Source organism: Haliotis rufescens, unplaced genomic scaffold, assembly GCF_023055435.1.
Source record: "Haliotis rufescens isolate VD_foot unplaced genomic scaffold, xgHalRufe1.0.p SCAF_1, whole genome shotgun sequence".
NCBI classification, from domain to species: Eukaryota; Metazoa; Mollusca; class Gastropoda; order Lepetellida; family Haliotidae; genus Haliotis; species Haliotis rufescens.
Genome location: NW_025963779.1, coordinates 1,854,049 through 1,876,258, shown reverse-complemented (window position 1 = coordinate 1,876,258; position 22,210 = coordinate 1,854,049). Strand labels below are relative to the sequence as shown.

General features: G+C 45.0%; 1 protein-coding gene across 2 annotated transcripts in view; it reads right to left on the bottom strand.

Moving 5' to 3' along the window:
- Positions 1-22,210, bottom strand: part of LOC124117444 (arrestin domain-containing protein 2-like) — a 50,745-nt gene that overhangs the window by 4,616 nt on the left and 23,919 nt on the right. Inside the window, exons 3-5 of one of the 2 annotated variants that reach the window (XM_048394957.1) lie at positions 15,979-16,220; positions 15,366-15,554; positions 253-429 (exon numbers count right to left, since the gene is read on the bottom strand). In XM_048394957.1, coding sequence (XP_048250914.1) covers positions 253-429; positions 15,366-15,554; positions 15,979-16,220 — 608 coding nt within the window. The remainder of the gene's footprint in view (positions 1-252; positions 430-15,365; positions 15,555-15,978; positions 16,221-22,210) is intronic. The other variant, XM_048395007.1, reaches the window with a different exon arrangement.

Genomic DNA, 22,210 nt, shown 5'->3' with positions numbered 1-22,210 from the left:
TGACTCGAGAGTTTGCGGATATACCCCCTCTATGACGTCATGTTACGCCCACAACAAAGAGTTCACGACAATGCAATTCCTTCAATGTGAGGCTCAGAACCCCCTTACCGTATGAAATTTCACTTGTGCCACTTCTATCATTTGTCTGTCCTGTCTTGTCTATGAAGTGAACCACGTCCCTTTAATAGCATTACGCTATTATAGTTTCGCCTTACCTAAAATTGGCACCGCGTCAAGAACAGAAGCACTTACCGCTACGCAATATCTGACGTCGATGACGCGACATTTGCTGAGCCTTGATGGGCACGTTGGGGGCACGAGCAGTGGGAAGTCCTTCCAGTGCCGACGTTGCCCAGGGCGAATGCCATCGAACAAGCGGGCCTCAGCTAGCACCAGAGACTTACTGTGGACATCTCCGTATATGAGCAACTGGAGAGCAAACACAGCATTATATTAATGTTGGGCTATTTGGATACGTAGAGAAAACAGTCTTTGATAGGCACTTAGAAGTTTGAAGAACATGAATACATGACATGTTTTTTATGTATCACAACCTTTTTTATTCGTTGTAACGACGTTTCAGCAGTAGGTGCTGAAGGGGCAAGAGGTAGCTCTGAAGCATCGTTACAAAGAATAAACGAAGTTGTTATTTAAAATTACGTGTCATGTATTCGTCAAAAAACTGTTATTGCAGATATTGTGAGAGTGACTGACGTCAGATATGACGTCGTCGGACACGATCTTTCAGATGCAGCGTCAGTAGGAGAAAATAGGGTTTTTGGATACGGTAAATGAGCTTGGATGTCATTGAGTATTGTTCAAAGAAAGATATGTTTGAGGATTGTTGTCATTTTTTCAGGGTTCTTATAAGCGTGATATATGTATGTATTACAGATCTGGTATTTGTGTGCTATGTCAGAAGTAGTGAGTGGGGTATTTCGTGGTATGGGAGGATTCGTGAGTGAGTGAGTTGGGTTTTAACACTGTCTCTATCAGCATTTCTGTTATTTCTGTTAAGTATCAGCTTAATGCTGGAGGAAACCCAACGTCCTACACCTGCACCACCTACACCTGCACCAACTACACCTGCTAACATGCACCTTCACCATCTAGACCTGCATCACCTACACCTGCATCACCTACACCTGCATCACCTACACCTGCACCACTACACCTGCACCACTACACCTGCATCACCTACACCTGCATTCATACACCTGCATCACCTACACCTGCATCACCTACACCTGCACCACTACACCTGCATCACCTACACCTGCACCAACTACACCTGCACCAACTACACCTGCACCACTACACCTGTACCACTACACCTGCACCACCTACACCTGCATCACCTAGACCTGCACCAATACACCTGCACCAATACACCTGCATCACCTACACCTGCACCACTACACCTGTACCACTACACCTGCACCACCTACACCTGCATCACCTAAACCTGCACCAATACACCTGCACCAATACACCTGCATCACCTACACCTGCACCACTACACCTGCACCAATACATCCGCACCACCTACACCTGCACCACCTACACCTGCACCACTACACCTGTACCACTACACCTGCACCACTACACCTGCATCACCTACACCTGCACAAATACACCTGCACCACTACACCTGTACCACTACACCTGCACCACTACACCTGTACCACTACACCTGCATCACCTACACCTGCACAAATACACCTGCACCACTACACCTGTACCACTACACCTGTACCACTACACCTGCACCACTACACCTGCACCACTACACCTGCATCACCTACACCTGCACAAATACACCTGCACCACTACACCTGTACCACTCCACCTGCACCACTACAGCTGCATCACCTACACCTGCACCACTCCACCTGCACCACTCCAGCTGCACCACTACACCTGCACCACCTACACCTGCATCACCTACACCTGCACCAACTACACCTGCACCACTACACCTGCACCACCTACACCTGCACCACTACACCTGCACCAACTTCATCTGTTAACATGCACCTGCACCACCTAGACCTGCACCACTACACCCGCACCACCTACACCTGCATCAACTACACCTGCACCACTACACCTGCACAACTACACCTGCATCACCTTCACCTGCATCACCTACACCTGCACCAACTACACCTGCACCACTACACCTGCAACACTACACCTGCATCACTCCACCTGCACCACTCCACCTGCACCACTACACCTGCATCACCTACACCTGCATCACCTACACCTGCACCACCTACACCTGCATCACCTTAACCTGCACCAATACACCTGTACCACTACACCTGCACCAATACACCTGCATTACCTTCACCTGCACTAATACACCTGCACCACTACAGCTGCACCAGTACACCTGCACCACCTACACCTGCATCACCTACACCTGCACCAACTACACCTTCACCACTACACCTGCACCACTACACCTGTATCACTACACCTGCACCACCTACACCTGCATCACCTAAACCTGCACCAATACACCTGCATCACCTACACCTTCACCACTACACCTGCATTACCTTCACCTGCACTAATACACCTGCACCACTACAGCTGCACCACTACACCTGCACCACCTACACCTGCATCACCTACACCTGCACCAACTACACCTGCACCACTACACCTGCACCACCTACACCTGCACCACTACACCTGCACCAACTTCATCTGATAACATGCACCTGCACCACCTAGACCTGCACCACCTAGACCTGCACCACTACACCCGCACCACCTACACCTGCATCAACTACACCTGCACCACTACACCTGCATCACCTTCACCTGCATCACCTACACCTGCACCAACTACACCTGCACCACTACACCTGCACCACTACACCTGCACCACTACACCTGCACCAACTACACCTGCACCACTACACCTGCACCACCTGCACCTTCAACACCTACACCTTTTGCGTATTATTTTTCTGTTTCCCTTTAGGTATTCTTCCCGAACCGCGACTTGTCACATTCCAGAGGAATCAATGCGTGAGTGATAGCACAGCCAAGTGAACCAGTCTGCCAGTGTTTCACCCGTGTCCCTGTATGTATCATCACATCCTTACAAAATTACCGCCGGTAAAAAAAACAGATAATGACTGTCGTCATAAATATCTCATTAAACATGTAACGCTTCACCTTATGTACATGCCGAGGACAATAAAAGAGAGACAGATAGCAGTTATGTCAAACCACACCGTTCAGTGACGTCATAACCATAATGTACGCTGCACGCAAGCCGCTTACGTAATAACCCTGCAAGCATGCTTGGAAACCTTGAGAAGTGAAATAAAAATCATCTCTAGCTCATCCATGACTTAAACGTTTTTTTCAAGATATGACGAAATTCAGAAATAAGACAACTGCGTCCATGGCGTGATGTCCAAAACATTGCCAGGTTTCTCCATGGGGGACTTATTTATCTTCAAACATGAAAAGAATAAATCAATGCCAACGGTGACAATTGCAGATCTTATCTAAACATGTGTCCCCCTCCAGCGAACTTTGTCTAATAATACTTTAATCACCAGCACTATGTCAGTTTCAAGACTTTCATCTGACGTTGATGCCGTATTGGTCCCTCTCACGGCGTGCTGCACCCCACGACCGACGTCCTACACCGTGTCTTTCACTAAACCGTGTTTACAAGAACAAACACACCCCGAAGCTTGTTTCCATCATTGATGAATGACAATAGAACAGGTAGGATAGGTCTATATTAGCTGCACCTTCCTTATACATTTCAATTTTTAGTTGCACTCTTATATATCTAAATTAGTTTCATTCGCGTGTCCTCCCTCGCTCTGCTTGCACCCAGTGACCCACGGTTGGCCTGATGTGGGCATGCAAGTGCATGGCATTTGTTTTAAGCTATATACAAAGCAGTCCGAGCCTTGAATGTATCTAATTCTTGTTTTAAAAACGTGAGGATATGGGTGAGAATTGGTCTTCAGCAACCCATGATTGTCGTAAAGGCTACTAACGGGGTCGGGTGGTTACAATCGCTGACGTGGTCGGTGCATGTCACGGTATCCCATTTGCGTGGATCGATACTCATTATATCAATCACAGAAGTATCCAGACTCGATTATTTACAGACCGCCGTTATATAGATGGACTATTGCGGCGTTAAACAACAAAATATATTATATAAAACAAAACATTACAATCGAAGTAAACAGAAGGAAATATTTTTAAAATAGTTGTTACATGTTGATTTATGATAAAATCTGTGATACAATGAGCTCATATGAGCTCATAATTCCTTTATACCTTTGCTCCCTTTTGATATCAAAAGGCACGAGGGTGTGATTTTATTTATCATCCAACATCATTCTTCCAGCTTTTTCAGTTTGTAGACAGTAATAAGCAGTGTCTTAAGTGTAAAAAGTGCCGCAAACAGCTTCAGTAGCAGAGTCATTAGTGATGTCATTTGATTGAGACGTCATGGTAACCAATGACGTCACAATGGCCTGTAAAGCATTGTGATGCAATTTCATTGCAGCGATATCTACAATGTAGATCTCAAGCCCCCGTTAAGCCTCCGTTACACTATCAAAAACTGTGATCCAAAACTTGGTCAAAGAAATTTTTGACCAAGTTTTCTTGGTCCAAATTGGAATGTTTTCACTCGTCAAAGTTTTTGACAGGCCGTAAAGTTTTGGTGGGAATTATCTTGCCAAGGTGGATGCTTCTGTTGGTTTTCTTTTGCTGTTGTCATATGTATTTTGTGTATAGCCATGTTGAAAAGGCGGTGTCGGGGTAGGCAAAGGCATATTTGGTCCCGAGAAAGGCTGCTTGTTGTTGAAACAAATCAATTAATTCTTCAAACATTTCGTCAGTCAAAAATAGTTGACTCATTTTGACTTGACTCTATGCACTTCCGGTTGAAAAGGGGTAAATGTTCTTTGCAGTGTGATTGGCTAAATTAAATCAACGTCATCAAACTTTGATCAAAGTTTGACGAGAAATAGGATTGGTTTCTGTTCCATCAAAGTCCCGTCAAAAACTTTGTCAAAGTTTTTGACGGCATGTTACACTATCAAAAACTTGGTCACCCAAGCAATATCTCCTGTGGGAGCCAGTTTTGGGTGATAAATAGAGAATCTCACCCGAGTGTCTTTTGACAACGAGTGTTGATATATTTGATATCAAAAGACACGAGGGTGAGATTTTATTTATCATCCAACATCATTCTTTCAACTTTTTCAATTTGTAGACAGTAATTAGCAGTGTCTTCAGTGTAAAAAGTACTGCAAACAGCTTCAGTAGCAGAGCCATTAGTGATGTCATTTGATTGTGACGTCATGGTAACCAGTGATGTCACAATGTTCTGCAAAGCATTGTGATGTAATTTCATTGCAGCGATATCTACAGTGTAGATATCTCCTGTGGGAGCAAGTTTTGGATGATAATGTGACTTATGTTACAAGTTCTGATGCCATTGAAATATAGAAAACGGTCACTGTACCTAACTTTATCGGTGTAAAATCGACATCACAATAACAATGTATACAAGAACATCAAAACTTGAAAGCTGCATGAAGCTTATTGTGTAATACGGCTATGGCATAATCATTAGAACACTCTTCTCATCAAAGACACCGACGTATGGTCATCTATATATAAAGCCACACTTAATGTATTGGCGGGGCGGAGGGGTAGCCTAGTGGTTAAAGCGTTCGCTCGTCACGCAGAAGACCCGGGTTCGATTCCCGACATGGGTACAATGTGTGAAGCCCATTTCCGGTGTCCCCCACCGTGATATTGCTGGAATATTGCTAATAGCGGCGTAAAACCATACTCACTCACTCACTCACTGTATTGGCAGTGGTGAGACTCTAACAGTAACCCATACGTTGCCGCTTTGTCCATTCTGGCAAGTCATTCAGACATCTGCTGTGGATGATTGATTACTGAGTCCTACATGAGGCTATGTTAAGCTAAATGAATTCATGCGGCAGATCAACGATTTGGATATCAATAAGAAGGCAATGTAAGAGTGGGTTGTTCTCGTGTCAGTGTGTCGGTGTGCTGTCATGAGTGGAGCCTAGGAGCTCCTCCAGCTGATTGATGTGGATAGCCCTTCTGGCTTCTTGTACCCCCGTCACATTGCAGCAATCTCACTACCGTATCAAAGGCAAACCTATACATGGTCGGCCATTCACCCGCAGACTTCTGTCTTATAATGCAGGGTGTTCATATCGACATCTAAAGGATGGTGAGGCGAGGTGAACTGGGGTTAAACGTCGCGTTCAAGATTATTGCACTTATATAGCGACGAGCATGCACTCGTGTGTGTGTGTGTGTGTGTGTGTGTGTGTGTGTGTGGAGGGGGGGGGGGGGGGGGTCCCGACTGATGCCGATTCTATAGTGCCGGCCCACTGAGATAATATGCCGCAGTTTAACATGAATAGCCCACTCAGACACAGAATACTGACTCTGAGCCGACCAGTTCTTGTTTTAGCCCCTTAATGCCAAGCGCCAGGCAGAGTAACGCATTTTGGTATGACGCGACCGGGGATCGAACCCGGACCTTCCGCTCTCAGGGCGGACGCTCTACCACTAGACCACGGAGGCGGTCTGTAGAGGATGGAGTTCACTCTGCAGAATGAACATAGTGACATTACAAACTGACGGGTTGAAGAACCCGTCCCTTCTGCGTGTAGCATTCCCTTCCTTGATGTTCCATCGAACACGCGTAGAATGAACTAATGTTTTTCACGAACTTTGACGCCGAAGAAAACATTCATAGAATATATGACAAGGATGATCCCCGAATCAATACATTTGGAGAAGAAAATGAAAACTAGATTTCATGTTTTTGAAACTTCCTTAGAACTAATCTTGATGTGTAATGTCCGACTCAGTATCGTGTCTCTAATCACTGTTTGTATTAAATAACTAATCGGTCATTATTTCTTTTACTTGTTATATCTGTAAATTATTGTATTATTCACGACATCAAGTAGCACGACTTTTAAACGTATGTTAGGTATCTTTTTAGGTGTATGAATAACCGCAGACATCATCAAACTGACAGTTAGTATATAGATACCACAAATGACGTCAGCAACGAAGTGTCTTCCTGTAAAGGTTGAGGTGCAGGTATCCTGTTACCGTATATATCCTCATGGTTGTTATTGATTAATATACAGACGCGATGTGCCGGATTCTGCTGACTCCGACACTGACTTACGTCAAAGACGAACTGTTGTCTAACCTTGGGAGCAAGCAGATCTGAGTGGGCTCATTTGTTAGCTGATACAGGTGGCTGTGACGAGGCGATTCATGCTCACACACGCCATGATACATAGGTCCTGGATTCAATAAAAAAAACTTGCTTTTGAAAAAGATATTTAATTCTGGTCATCACTGCGAGGCATGTATTCGTTGTTGTATATATACTGCTCAAAATAAGTTTAATTCGTAACTATTACTTTAATTAATCTGTCATGTCATGGCACATTAATTTAAGTAAAATGAAAGAACGGGGTGGCTCTTAAACTTTTTTAGTAGAATATAGTGTGAGTGTGGAGTTTTGTCATTAAGGACTATTCACGTTCGTTACAGGTGAGTGTGGAGTTTTGTCATTTAGGACTATTCACGTTCGGTACAGGTTAGTGTGGAGTTTTGTCATTTAGGACTATTCACGATCGTTACAGGTGAGTGTGGAGTTTTGTCATTAAGGACTATTCACGTTCGTTACAAGTGAGTGTGGAGTTTTGTTATTAAGGTGATGTGTTTCAGGCATATAGGTGATGTTTTTCAGACATATAGGTGGTGTGTTTCAGGCATAGAGGTGATGTGTTTCAGGCATATAGGTGGTGTGTTTCAGGCATATAGGTGATTTGTTTCAGGCATAGGGGTGATGTGTTTCAGGCATATAGGTGATGTGTTTCAGGCATATAGGTGATGTGTTTCAGACATACAGGTGATGTGTTTCAGACATACAGGTGATGTGTTTCAGGCATATAGGTGGTGTGTTTCAGACATACAGGTGATGTGTTTCAGGCATATAGGTGGTGTGTTTCAGACATATAGGTGGTGTGTTTCAGGCATATAGGTGATGTGTTTCAGACATATAGGTAGTGTGTTTCAGACATAGAAGTGATGTGTTCCAGGCATAGAGGTGATGTGTTTCAGACATATAGGTAGTGTGTTTCAGATATAGAAGTGATGTGTTTCAGACACAGAAGTGATGTGTTTCAGGCATAGAGGTGATGTGTTCCAGGCATAGAGGTGATGTGTTTCAGACATATAGGTAGTGTGTTTCAGACATAGAAGTGATGTGTTTCAGACATAGAAGTGATGTGTTTCAGACATAGAGGTGATGTGTTTCAGACATAGAAGTGATGTGTTTCAGGCATAGAGGTGATGTGTTTCAGGCATAGAGGTGATGTGTTTCAGACATATAGGTAGTGTGTTTCAGACATAGAAGTGATGTGTTTCAGGCATAGAGGTGGTGTGTTCCAGGCATATAGGTGATGTGTTTCAGACATATAGGTAGTGTGTTTCAGACATAGAAGTGATGTGTTTCAGGCATAGAGGTGATGTGTTTCAGACATACAGGTGATGTGTTTCAGGCATATAGGTGGTGTGTTTCAGACATATAGGTGGTGTGTTTCAGGCATATAGGTGATGTGTTTCAGACATATAGGTAGTGTGTTTCAGACATAGAGGTCATGTGTTTCAGACATAGAAGTGATGTGTTTCAGACATAGAAGTGATGTGTTTCAGACATAGAGGTGATGTGTTTCAGGCATAGAGGTGATGTGTTTCAGGCATATAGGTGATGTGTTTCAGGCATGTAGGTGATGTGTTTCAGGCATATAGGTGATGTGTTTCAGACATAGAAGTGATGTATTTCAGACATAGAGGTGATGTGTTTCAGACATAGAAGTGATGTGTTTCAGACATAGAAGTGATGTGTTTCAGACATAGAAGTGATGTTTTTCAGACATAGAGGTGATGTGTTTCAGGCATAGAGGTGATGTGTTTCAGGCATGTAGGTGATGTGTTTCAGGCATATAGGTGATGTGTTTCAGACATAGAAGTGATGTGTTTCAGACATAGAGGTGATGTGTTTCAGGCATGTAGGTCATGTGTTTCAGACATAGAAGTGATGTGTTTCAGACATAGAGGTGATGTGTTTCAGGCATGTAGGTGATGTGTTTCAGACATATAGGTAGTGTGTCTCAGACATAGAGGTCATGTGTTTCAGACATAGAAGTGATGTGTTTCAGACATAGAAGTGATGTGTTTCAGACATAGAGGTGATGTGTTTCAGGCATATAGGTGATGTGTTTCAAACATATAGGTAGTGTGTTTCAGTAATAGAGGTCATGTGTTTCAGACATAGAAGTGATGTGTTTCAGACATAGAAGTGATGTGATTCAGGCATACAGGTGATGTGTTTCAGACATATAGGTGATGTGTTTCAGACATATAGGTGATGTGTTTCAGGCATATAGGTGATGTGTTTCAGGCATATAGATGGTGTGTTTCAGACATATAGGTGATGTGTTTCAGGCATGTAGGTGGTGTGTTTCAGGCATGTAGGTGGTGTGTTTCAGGCATATAGGTGATGTGTTTCAGGCATATAGGTGATGTGTTTCAGACATATAGGTGATGTGTTTCAGGCATGTAGGTGGTGTGTTTCAGACATAGAGGTGATGTGTTTCAGGGATGTAGGTGATGTGTTTCAGGCATACAGGTGATGTGTTTCAGACATAGAGGTGATGTGTTTCAGACATACAGGTTATGTGTTTCAGGCATGTAGGTGATGTGTTTCAGGCATATAGGTGATGTGTTTCAGGCATATAGGTGATGTGTTTCAGGCATATAGGTGATGTGTTTCAGACATATAGGTGATGTGTTTGATACATATAAGTCATTCGTTTCCATGTAACATCATGTTGATGTTTTGAAGCCAATCTCCCACAGACATTTAAGGTAGGTTGATGCGTGTGATGTGAACCAGATTGATTGCGTTGTCATTCCGAGAGACGAAGTGTGGCCTGGGGAAGGTTTTACATCAAGAAATCACAGATTTAAAATTGTTGATATAATAAATGACAACGCACTAAGGCGTTGCATGATTTATCAGCACTTCAGACACACCGGTCTCGCCCTGAAGAGTGATTTATTGATATAGTTATCAATAATAGTGCGTTCGTGCAGGACGTGCATCATGTGTTTCACTGATCCCAATGAATACAGTATCCCCTACATCTTTGGAATACGGGTACTGTGTGGATAAAGCCTCCCCCACCCCTCGGGTTTTCTATGGATGGTCTGCCCTACCCGGAGGGGATACCCAAGGGGGCGGAACTAGGGCCTTTATCCATAGAGCACCCGGAGAGGAGGTTTTATCCAACTTATATACCGACCGTTTTTAAAAAATAAAAATCCGACGTATTTGTATTTAACGCGAACTTATCGCTACCCCCGCTGTTTGTCCCCGACATTGGTGTGGTTCGGGTACAATGTCTTGTTCGGTTTCAGTCATCAATCATCGTCCCGTTAGCGAAGATTGATTCATGGGAAGAAAATTTTGCACGTGCAGCACGCGCTAGCTGACCGCGTGGCCTTCAGTGTAACCGCGATGTCATGAAGAGCTATTTTTGACTCTGTGACCTGACCATATGGCATAAATCACTAACGCTCCTTGACAATATTGCATATATCACTACAGCTCATTGACTGTATATCCTATATCACTATAGCTCATTAACTATAAATCCTACATCACAATAGCTCCTTGACTATATGACATATATCACAACAGCTCATTGACTAAATAGCCTATATCTCTATAGCTCCCTGACTATATGGCATATAACACTATAGCTCCCTGACTACATCGCATATATCACTACGGCTCATTGACTATATATCCTACATCACGAAAGCTCATTAACTATATGGCATATATCGCTATAGCTCCTTGACTATATGGCATTTATCACCATAACTTATTGACTATATATCCTATATCACTATAACTCATTGACGATATATCCTATTTCTCTCTAGCTCATTGACTATGTGGCATATATCACTAAAGCTCCTTGACTATATGGCATATATTACTAAAGCTCACTTACTATATATCCTATATCACTCTAGCTCATTGACTATATGACATATGTCACTATATATATCCCTGACTATATAACAAAGTCACTTTTGCTCCTCACTATATGACAATATCACTATAGTCCCTTGACTATATAGCCTATATCACTATACACTCTTGAAAAAAAGAAACGCACAGGTAAATTTTTAGTAAATTCATATTAACTAATAAAGTGGATATATTTAATTTAATATCATAGATACAAATATGAAATTTGGAGCTCGATAGTCACATGTTGTTGTACAAAGGCATTGAAAACTGTTTATTGTCATGTCACATAAGGCCACAAGGTTGCGCTGAACTCAGTATCTCGTGTGACCGCCCCGGGCAGCAATCACAGCTCTGCATCTCTGACTGAATAAGTGTACGAATTCTGTCCTGCGGAATTCTGCGCCATTCTGCTTGTAACGCTGTGGCCAGCTGTGGGAGTGTCTGCGGCGTGTTCTGACGTTGACGTACACGTCGATCGAGTTCATCCAAGAGGTGTTCGATTGGGTTGAGATATAGAGATATCGACGGCCAGGGCAGGTCGTTGATGTTGGCATTATGAAGGAGTCTACCGTGACACACCGCCACCGAAATTGTCGAATTCAGTATACAATGTAGAGCAAAATGCTCATTTCGACGACGATAAACACGTTTTCTTCAATCTCGCCGGTAAAGAAGAAATCGTGATTCATTGCTAAACCAGGCTCGTCTCAAGTTTCTCAAATTACAAGGCTGTAAGGTATGGCACCAGCGCAAGCGTCGCTCTCGATGGATATGTTGCAAAACAGGGACGATAATTAGTCTTCTGGGTCGGTTTCCGGCCTCGCGAAGATGGTTTCTGACAGTCTGGTCCGATATCCTCTTCAAACCAGGGATGCGACCTGCTGTCTCCGTAGCTGTGGCATTGCGATGACGTAGGTGGAACAGTCCAATGCAGCGATCCTGTGAAGGGGTGGTAACTCTTGGTCGGCCGGTACTCGGACGGTCTGCATTGAAATGAACTGTGTGTATCGGTCACAAAGGCGACGAATGGTGCTGTGGTGGACGTTGAAGTGGCGTGCAACAGAAGACTGCGATTCCCTCTTTGGATACATCCTATGTCGATGTTCCGATCGTCAGCGCTGAGTCTCCGCATTTTCGAACATGAAAAGTATTGACAATTGAACGACAAATTATTGGCTTATGCTTGTCTTTTCATAGCCACTACCACGAGTTACGAATGCCATAACTTGCACGTGCATTTAAGACATTGCAAATCGACAATGGCTGCGTTTTGACGCACCGTCTGTCGAATATCAGGCCACTTACATTTTCTGTTAACATATCCAATTTACAAACCGGATTGTTTGTGAAGTCAGGTTCAATAAACTACATACTACATGTGCGTTTCCTTTTTTGAAGAGTGTATATAGCATGATGCCAATGTGGCGTATATGTCAATTTAGCTCCCAGACTATATTACATATGTCACTTTAGCTCCCTGACGATATGACATCTATCAATTTAGCTCCCTGACGATATGACATATGTCATCTTGGTTCTCTGACTATATGATATATATCAATTTAGCTCCCTAACTATTTGACATATGTCACTTTAGCTCCATCGCTATATGACAAATATCAATTTAGATCCCCGACTATTTGACATATGTCACTTTAGCTCCATCACTATATGACAAATATCAATTTAGCTCCCTGACTATTTGACATATGTCACTTTAGCTCCCTGACTATTTGACTAATACTACATGTGCGTTTCCTTTTTTGAAGAGTGTATATAGCATGATGCCGATGTTGCGTATATGTCAATTTAGCTCCCAGACTATATATCATATGTCACTTTAGCTCCCTGACTATATGACATATGTCACTTTAGCTCCCTGACGATATGACATCTATCAATTTAGCTCCCTGACTATGTGACATGTCATCTTGTTTCTCTGACTATATGACATATATCAATTTAGCTCCCTAACTATTTGACATATGTCATTTTAGCTCGATGACTATATGACATATATCAATTTAGCTCCCTAACTATATGATAGATGTCACTTTAGCTTCCTAACTATATGGCATTACTTCAACATGACGACTAACAGAGGGATCAAAGTGACAATGATTATAACAAAAACTATTTGCTGTTATATTGTGGGCAAATGTTACACCCACACACGAGTGTTTGTGAGGTATCAACACGAACACTGATATCGATTTTGTATGTTTTGGACAAATTGTATCGATTATGACAGCCTGTGTTTTACAGAACTTGGATAAGTTTGACTCGGAGGTATTCTCGGCGACATGACTATAAGAGTATTTAAACATATAAACCGATTACAAATTAATTAAAACAAATCCAAACTGTCTAAATGTGACACCAGTCGTGACACACGTGTTGGACGAGGACACAATCATCAGTTTCACTGCACAGTAAACATCTCAGTACTGTTATGAGGTGACAATCAAAATGCAAATCAGTAGATTGGACAAATATGTCTGGGGGACAGCGCCCTGTGCCAGCAGTGTCTCCACAACACACACAGCTGGCAGCTCTCACGTTGTACTTCACTCAGCTTAATGATGACCTGATCTCCAGAACAGCGATGGTTGGAAGTGAGTGCTTAATGATGACCTGATCTACAGAACAGCGATGGGTGAGAAGTGAGTGCTTAATGATGACCTGATCTCCAGAACAGCGATGGTTGGAAGTGAGTGCTTAATGATGACCTGATCTACAGAACAGCGATGGGTGAGAAGTGAGTGCTTAATGATGACCTGATCTACAGAACAGCGATGGTGGGAAGTGAGTGCTTAATGATGACCTGATCTCCAGAACAGCGATGGTGGGAAGTAAGTGCTTAATGATGACCTGATCTACAGAATAGCGATGGTGGGAAGTGAGTGCTTAATGATGACCTGATCTACAGAACAGCGATGGTGGGAAGTCAGTGCTTAATGATGACCTGATCTACAGAATAGCGATGGTGGGAAGTGAGTGCTTAATGATGACCTGATCTACAGAACAGCGATGGTGGGAAGTGAGTGCTTAATGATGACCTGATCTACAGAACAGCGATGGGTGGGAAGTGAGTGCTTAATGATGACCTGATCTACAGAACAGCGATGGTGGGAAGTGAGTGCTTAATGATGACCTGATCTACAGAACAGCGATGGTGGGAAGTGAGTGCTTAATGATGACCTGATCTCCAGAACAGCGATGGTGGGAAGTAAGTGCTTAATGATGACCTGATCTACAGAATAGCGATGGTGGGAAGTGAGTGCTTAATGATGACCTGATCTACAGAACAGCGATGGTGGGAAGTGAGTGCTTAATGATGACCTGATCTCCAGAACAGCGATGGGTGGGAAGTGAGTGCTTAATGATGACCTGATCTACAGAACAGCGATGTTGGGAAGTGAGTGCTTAATGATCACCTGATCTCCAGAACAGCGATGGTGGGAAGTCAGTGCTTAATGATGACCTGATCTACAGAATAGCGATGGTGGGAAGTGAGTGCTTAATGATGACCTGATCTACAGAACAGCGATGGGTGGGAAGTGAGTGCTTAATGATGACCTGATCTCCAGAACAGCGATGGGTGGGAAGTGAGTGCTTAATGATGACCTGATCTACAGAACAGCGACGGTGGGAAGTGAGTGAGTATGGTTATACGCCGCGTTTAGCAATATCACGGCTGGGGACACCGGAAAATGGGCTTCACACATTGTTCCCATGTGGGGAATCAAACCCGGGTCATAGGCTTGACGAGCCGATGGGCGGGGACATGCTATTAAAGTTAAAGTGCCGTTGCCAGGTGTGTTTGGTGTAGTTTTATGTCGCTTCCAGCAGAGATTCAGAGCAGGGAGGGGAGAGATCACCGCGAATTAGCTTCACATGTTGTACTCTTGCCAGGAATCGAACCAGGAATTTTGACGTAACAAGCGAACACTATCATCATTACATAGGTCCCTTTCTCCACAAAATTGTAATTATTGTCTTGTGTGGCAATGCTGTATATTCTCGAATGAGACGAGATAGTATTTACAAGGGAGTGTCACCTCGAAGTGTACAAAGCCACTCACTGACAAGACTAAAATCGTCAACGGCCACCACACCAAGTTATTCATCAACCGAGGCAATTTTGTCAACAAACAAACTTCTCTGTAATTCTCACCTGTTTTAACTGGACTTTACACACGCCGGACTTGCGCATTGAAAGATTCTGGAGTTGCACGTCCGCCCGGATTACCTCCCCTGGGACGTACGCCCGTTTTATGACGGAGAGAGAGCAGGATACACGGCCCGGGCGGCAACACACGGTACTGAATGATCGCTCCGCGTGGTCCTCGAGGGGATGTCGGGGCTGAGATACAAATATAAATATGTGAACGGTAGTTGAAATCGAAACCACGATCATATATATTCGGCGTGCCTAAGGGACGCATCTCTGCACAGCGAATTGCGGCGCCTTGAACGATGGGGCCAGCCACAACCCCGGTATATGTAGGTATATTTCATGTTGGTGACCTGCATGGTTTGAAAGAGAATGAAAGTGTTGGCTATAATATGATATGTTTATCAGAAGGCAGTATACATTTTTGTACTTCTCAGGTCATATATTACAGACTTAATATTACTTATGGGTCAAGGTCACAGCTTCGTAGCGCTACAAAGAAATGTTACCTCGGATTACCATTCTAAAGTCAGAGTAACGTTAATGTCGTTACTGTTTAGTTTATGGTGATAAAATTTTATTCTAGTCCCATCCAGCGTTGTCTAATACTCACTGAGGGGGTTCGTTTTTCAGAATCACGCTTGGAGTCGAGATCTCTGAGGACGGTAAACGTTTTTTGTGTGGTAAGGTTCTCGCCGCTCTGCCGGACAGCGATTCCCTGGACTGTATAGTTGACCGACGCATCAGGGCCTTGGAAAGAACAGGGTATTCCTTCAGGAAGTTTATACTGGAACGGAAACAGGTGGCGCCCTCTCTTGAGTACTTCCCGATTCTCCCAGTGACCCTCATCTGGAACTAAAATGCGTGACAATATTGCTCAACACGAGACGGGGCATGGTATCTACTGTTGGTCTACATGGGTGAGTAACTGGGTTTGACGCCGCTTTGAGCAGGGGTAAGTCATCTCACGACTTGTCAGCTTCATGTGAGATGACAACCCAGGCCAGTTATGGCGCTGATAGAAAAAGAGCAAGGGCGGATCCTGCATTTTTAAAAGGTAGGGGGTCCAATATCAAAATCCTCTCTCAGTTCTGGTGGTGGCGGGGTGTGGGGGGTAGATGTCTACAGCATACTTCATTTGGTTTTCAAATGAAGGGTGATGAATTGGGATTCGAACCCACGATGTCTGGTTGTGTCTCTGCCTAACGTTATGTCGCCCCCTGGACCACTCGACCACCCTGCTTCATGCATGCGAGATGGTGTTGGTGGTCTGGATGGAGAGATATTATACCCGTGAATCTGTGGTTCCCGTGACAGTACACTCCACATAATGTCGGAAGGCCTCCTTTCACTCGATGACTGTGCAGCACACGTTTTATACGTGTATCGCTATCAACATGTCACATCTACACCAGGCCAGGTTCATTTCTTCAGCAGATCCTGATACTGAGTAGAAACCTGGAGTTTATAGGTTCAGAGCTTGCGGACAGATGGCTGAAGGCATGGACGACTGAAGAAGACAAAGTATATAAACTTACTTTGCCGATGTCAAGGTCAACTTTGATAAAATGAAGCAAGTAACTAGTCCCGGATAGTCTCATCGAAGAAATATAAAAAAAACTAAACTAAATAAAAAGATTAAATGTCCAACGTATATAAAATGTCACCAAAACACATACTGACCTAACATATAATGTAACCCGAAGATAAACTGACCCTATACATAAACTGCACTGTTGACCTTCAAAAGTTGCATATAGGTATGGGACCGCCTCCGTGGTCTATTGGATAAAACGTCTGCTCGGAAAACGGAAGGTCGGTGGTTCGATCCCCGGCCGCGTCATTTGAAACGACGTCAAAAGATGGTACTTGTTGTTACTCTGCCTGCACTCTGCATTAAAGGGATAAAACAAGGACCGGTCGGCTCGGAATCAGTATACTGTGTCTGAGTGGGGTAACTGCGGCATGGAATCGATATGGGCTGGCACTTTAAAAGCGGGATTAGTTCGGATTAGTACAAGCACACGCACGCACACACACAGACACACACACACACGCACGCACGCACGCACGCACACACACACACACACGCACACACACGCACACCTCATCTCACCAAACGTTCAGGAATAGCTCGCAACATCCACGTTTGGTTGTTGTTCCTGACGTCGTGCTCTGCGTTCTCCCGTCGTCTGTGTCGTGATCTCAGTGCGGGATTACCGCCCTTCTGCTCAATTAACGATTATTAGCGTCGGAGGCAACTGATGGAAGAACTAGTAATTTGATTTGTGTGAATCAATAAGTCCTGATTTGGCTTTCTTTCTTTCTCGCAGAGTCGGAAGGGTGAGGAAGGAGGGCGAGGGAGGGGGAAGAGAAAGGGAGGGGGGAGGGGAAGAGGATGGGAGGGGGGGATGGGAGGAAGGGGGAGAGGAGGGGAGGAAGGGGGGAGGGGAGGGGGAGGAAGGAGGGGGGAGAGGACGGGGGGAGGAATGGAGGGGAGAGGACGGGAGGGGAGAGGAAGGGGGAGGAAGGGAGGGGGAGAGGAAGGGGGGAGGAAGGGAGGGGGAGAGGAAGGGGGAGGAAGAGGAAGGGAGGGGGGAGCGGACGGGAGGGGGAGGGGGAGCGGACGGGAGGGGGAGGGGGAGCGGACGGGAGGGGGAGCGGACGGGAGGGGGAGGGGGAGCGGACGGGATGGGAAGCGAGGGAGGGGGGAGGAATGGAGGGGAGAGGGCGGGTGGGGGGAGGAAGGGAGGGGGGAAAGAAGGGCGAGGGAGGGGGAGGAATGGAGGAGAAGCGATGGAGGGGAGAAGGGAGGCGGGAAGGGAGGAGGAGAGAAAGGAGGGACGGGGACGAAATCGATGAGAAATTACAGTTAAAAAAACTGCGCCTCTGTTGTACATCCTCCCTACTAAGTAACGCCTCTGTTGTACATCCTCCCTACTAAGTAACGCCTCTGTTGTACATCCTCCCTACTAAGTAACGCCTCTGTTGTACATCCTCCCTACTAAGTAACGCCTCTGTTGTACATCCTCCCTACTAAGTAACGCCTCTGTTGTACATCCTCCCTACTAAGTAACGCCTCTGTTGTACATCCTCCCTACTAAGTAACGCCTCTGTTGTACATCCTCCCTACTAAGTAACGCCTCTGTTGTACATCCTCCCTACTAAGTAACGCCTCTGTTGTACATCCTCCCTACTAAGTAACGGCTCTGTTGTACATCCTCCCCACTAAGTAACGCCTCTGTTGTACATCCTCCCCACTAAGTAACGCCTCTGTTGTACATCCTCCCCACTAAGTAACGCCTCTGTTGTACATCCTCCCTACTAAGTAACGCCTCTGTTGTACATCCTCCCTACTAAGTAACGCCTCTGTTGTACATCCTCCCTACTAAGTAACGCCTCTGTTGTACATCCTCCCTACTAAGTAACGCCTCTGTTGTACATCCTCCCTACTAAGTAACGCCTCTGTTGTACATCCTCCCTACTAAGTAACGCCTCTGTTGTACATCCTCCCTACTAAGTAACGCCTCTGTTGTACATCCTCCCTACTAAGTAACGCCTCTGTTGTACATCCTCCCTACTAAGTAACGCCTCTGTTGTACATCCTCCCTACTAAGTAACGCCTCTGTTGTACATCCTCCCTACTAAGTAACGCCTCTGTTGTACATCCTCCCTACTAAGTAACGCCTCTGTTGTACATCCTCCCTACTAAGTAACGCCTCTGTTGTACATCCTCCCTACTAAGTAACGCCTCTGTTGTACATCCTCCCTACTAAGTAACGGCTCTGTTGTACATCCTCCCTACTAAGTAACGCCTCTGTTGTACATCCTCCCTACTAAGTAACGGCTCTGTTGTACATCCTCCCTACTAAGTAACGGCTCTGTTGTACATCCTCCCTACTAAGTAACGCCTCTGTTGTACATCCTCCCTACTAAGTAACGCCTCTGTTGTACATCCTCCCTACTAAGTAACGCCTCTGTTGTACATCCTCCCTACTAAGTAACGCCTCTGTTGTACATCCTCCCTACTAAGTAACGCCTCTGTTGTACATCCTCCCTACTAAGTAACGCCTCTGTTGTACATCCTCCCTACTAAGTAACGCCTCTGTTGTACATCCTCCCTACTAAGTAACGCCTCTGTTGTACATCCTCCCTACTAAGTAACGGCTCTGTTGTACATCCTCCCTACTAAGTAACGCCTCTGTTGTACATCCTCCCTACTAAGTAACGGCTCTGTTGTACATCCTCCCTACTAAGTAACGCCTCTGTTGTACATCCTCCCTACTAAGTAACGCCTCTGTTGTACATCCTCCCTACTAAGTAACGCCTCTGTTGTACATCCTCCCTACTAAGTAACGCCTCTGTTGTACATCCTCCCTACTAAGTAACGCCTCTGTTGTACATCCTCCCTACTAAGTAACGCCTCTGTTGTACATCCTCCCTACTAAGTAACGCCTCTGTTGTACATCCTCCCTACTAAGTAACGCCTCTGTTGTACATCCTCCCTACTAAGTAACGCCTCTGTTGTACATCCTCCCTACTAAGTAACGCCTCTGTTGTACATCCTCCCTACTAAGTAACGCCTCTGTTGTACATCCTCCCTACTAAGTAACGGCTCTGTTGTACATCCTCCCTACTAAGTAACGCCTCTGTTGTACATCCTCCCTACTAAGTAACGCCTCTGTTGTACATCCTCCCTACTAAGTAACGCCTCTGTTGTACATCCTCCCTACTAAGTAACGCCTCTGTTGTACATCCTCCCTACTAAGTAACGCCTCTGTTGTACATCCTCCCTACTAAGTAACGCCTCTGTTGTACATCCTCCCTACTAAGTAACGCCTCTGTTGTACATCCTCCCTACTAAGTAACGCCTCTGTTGTACATCCTCCCTACTAAGTAACGCCTCTGTTGTACATCCTCCCTACTAAGTAACGCCTCTGTTGTACATCCTCCCTACTAAGTAACGCCTCTGTTGTACATCCTCCCTACTAAGTAACGGCTCTGTTGTACATCCTCCCTACTAAGTAACGCCTCTGTTGTACATCCTCCCTACTAAGTAACGCCTCTGTTGTACATCCTCCCTACTAAGTAACGCCTCTGTTGTACATCCTCCCTACTAAGTAACGCCTCTGTTGTACATCCTCCCTACTAAGTAACGCCTCTGTTGTACATCCTCCCTACTAAGTAACGCCTCTGTTGTACATCCTCCCTACTAAGTAACGCCTCTGTTGTACATCCTCCCTACTAAGTAACGCCTCTGTTGTACATCCTCCCTACTAAGTAACGCCTCTGTTGTACATCCTCCCTACTAAGTAACGCCTCTGTTGTACATCCTCCCTACTAAGTAACGCCTCTGTTGTACATCCTCCCTACTAAGTAACGCCTCTGTTGTACATCCTCCCTACTAAGTAACGGCTCTGTTGTACATCCTCCCTACTAAGTAACGCCTCTGTTGTACATCCTCCCTACTAAGTAACGGCTCTGTTGTACATCCTCCCTACTAAGTAACGGCTCTGTTGTACATCCTCCCTACTAAGTAACGCCTCTGTTGTACATCCTCCCTACTAAGTAACGCCTCTGTTGTACATCCTCCCTACTAAGTAACGCCTCTGTTGTACATCCTCCCTACTAAGTAACGCCTCTGTTGTACATCCTCCCTACTAAGTAACGCCTCTGTTGTACATCCTCCCTACTAAGTAACGCCTCTGTTGTACATCCTCCCTACTAAGTAACGCCTCTGTTGTACATCCTCCCTACTAAGTAACGCCTCTGTTGTACATCCTCCCTACTAAGTAACGCCTCTGTTGTACATCCTCCCTACTAAGTAACGCCTCTGTTGTACATCCTCCCTACTAAGTAACGCCTCTGTTGTACATCCTCCCTACTAAGTAACGGCTCTGTTGTACATCCTCCCTACTAAGTAACGCCTCTGTTGTACATCCTCCCTACTAGGTAACGGCTCTGTTGTACATCCTCCCTACTAAGTAACGGCTCTGTTGTACATCCTCCCTACTAAGTAACGCCTCTGTTGTACATCCTCCCTACTAAGTAACGCCTCTGTTGTACATCCTCCCTACTAAGTAACGCCTCTGTTGTACATCCTCCCTACTAAGTAACGCCTCTGTTGTACATCCTCCCTACTAAGTAACGCCTCTGTTGTACATCCTCCCTACTAAGTAACGCCTCTGTTGTACATCCTCCCTACTAAGTAACGCCTCTGTTGTACATCCTCCCTACTAAGTAACGCCTCTGTTGTACATCCTCCCTACTAAGTAACGGCTCTGTTGTACATCCTCCCTACTAAGTAACGCCTCTGTTGTACATCCTCCCTACTAAGTAACGCCTCTGTTGTACATCCTCCCTACTAAGTAACGCCTCTGTTGTACATCCTCCCTACTAAGTAACGCCTCTGTTGTACATCCTCCCTACTAAGTAACGCCTCTGTTGTACATCCTCCCTACTAAGTAACGCCTCTGTTGTACATCCTCCCTACTAAGTAACGGCTCTGCTCAAGTAACAGCGGACACTGATTGTTTTTCACAAATAGACACACATCAAGTCAATGGGATCAGAGCCCGATTGTACATCGTCATGTTAACCTTGGAAAGGTGGTACTATGCCTGCTTGTCCTTTTCCAACATGCCCTGATACAGGTGTGCCCCGATGTCAAATACAGGTGTGCCCTGGTGTCAGATACAGGTGTGCCCTGATGTCAGATACAGGTGTGCCCCGATGTCAAATACAGGTGTGCCCTGGTGTCAGATACAGGTGTGCCCTCATGTGAAATACAGGTGTGCCCTGGTGTCAGATACAGGTGTGCCCTCATGTCAAATACAGGTGTGCCC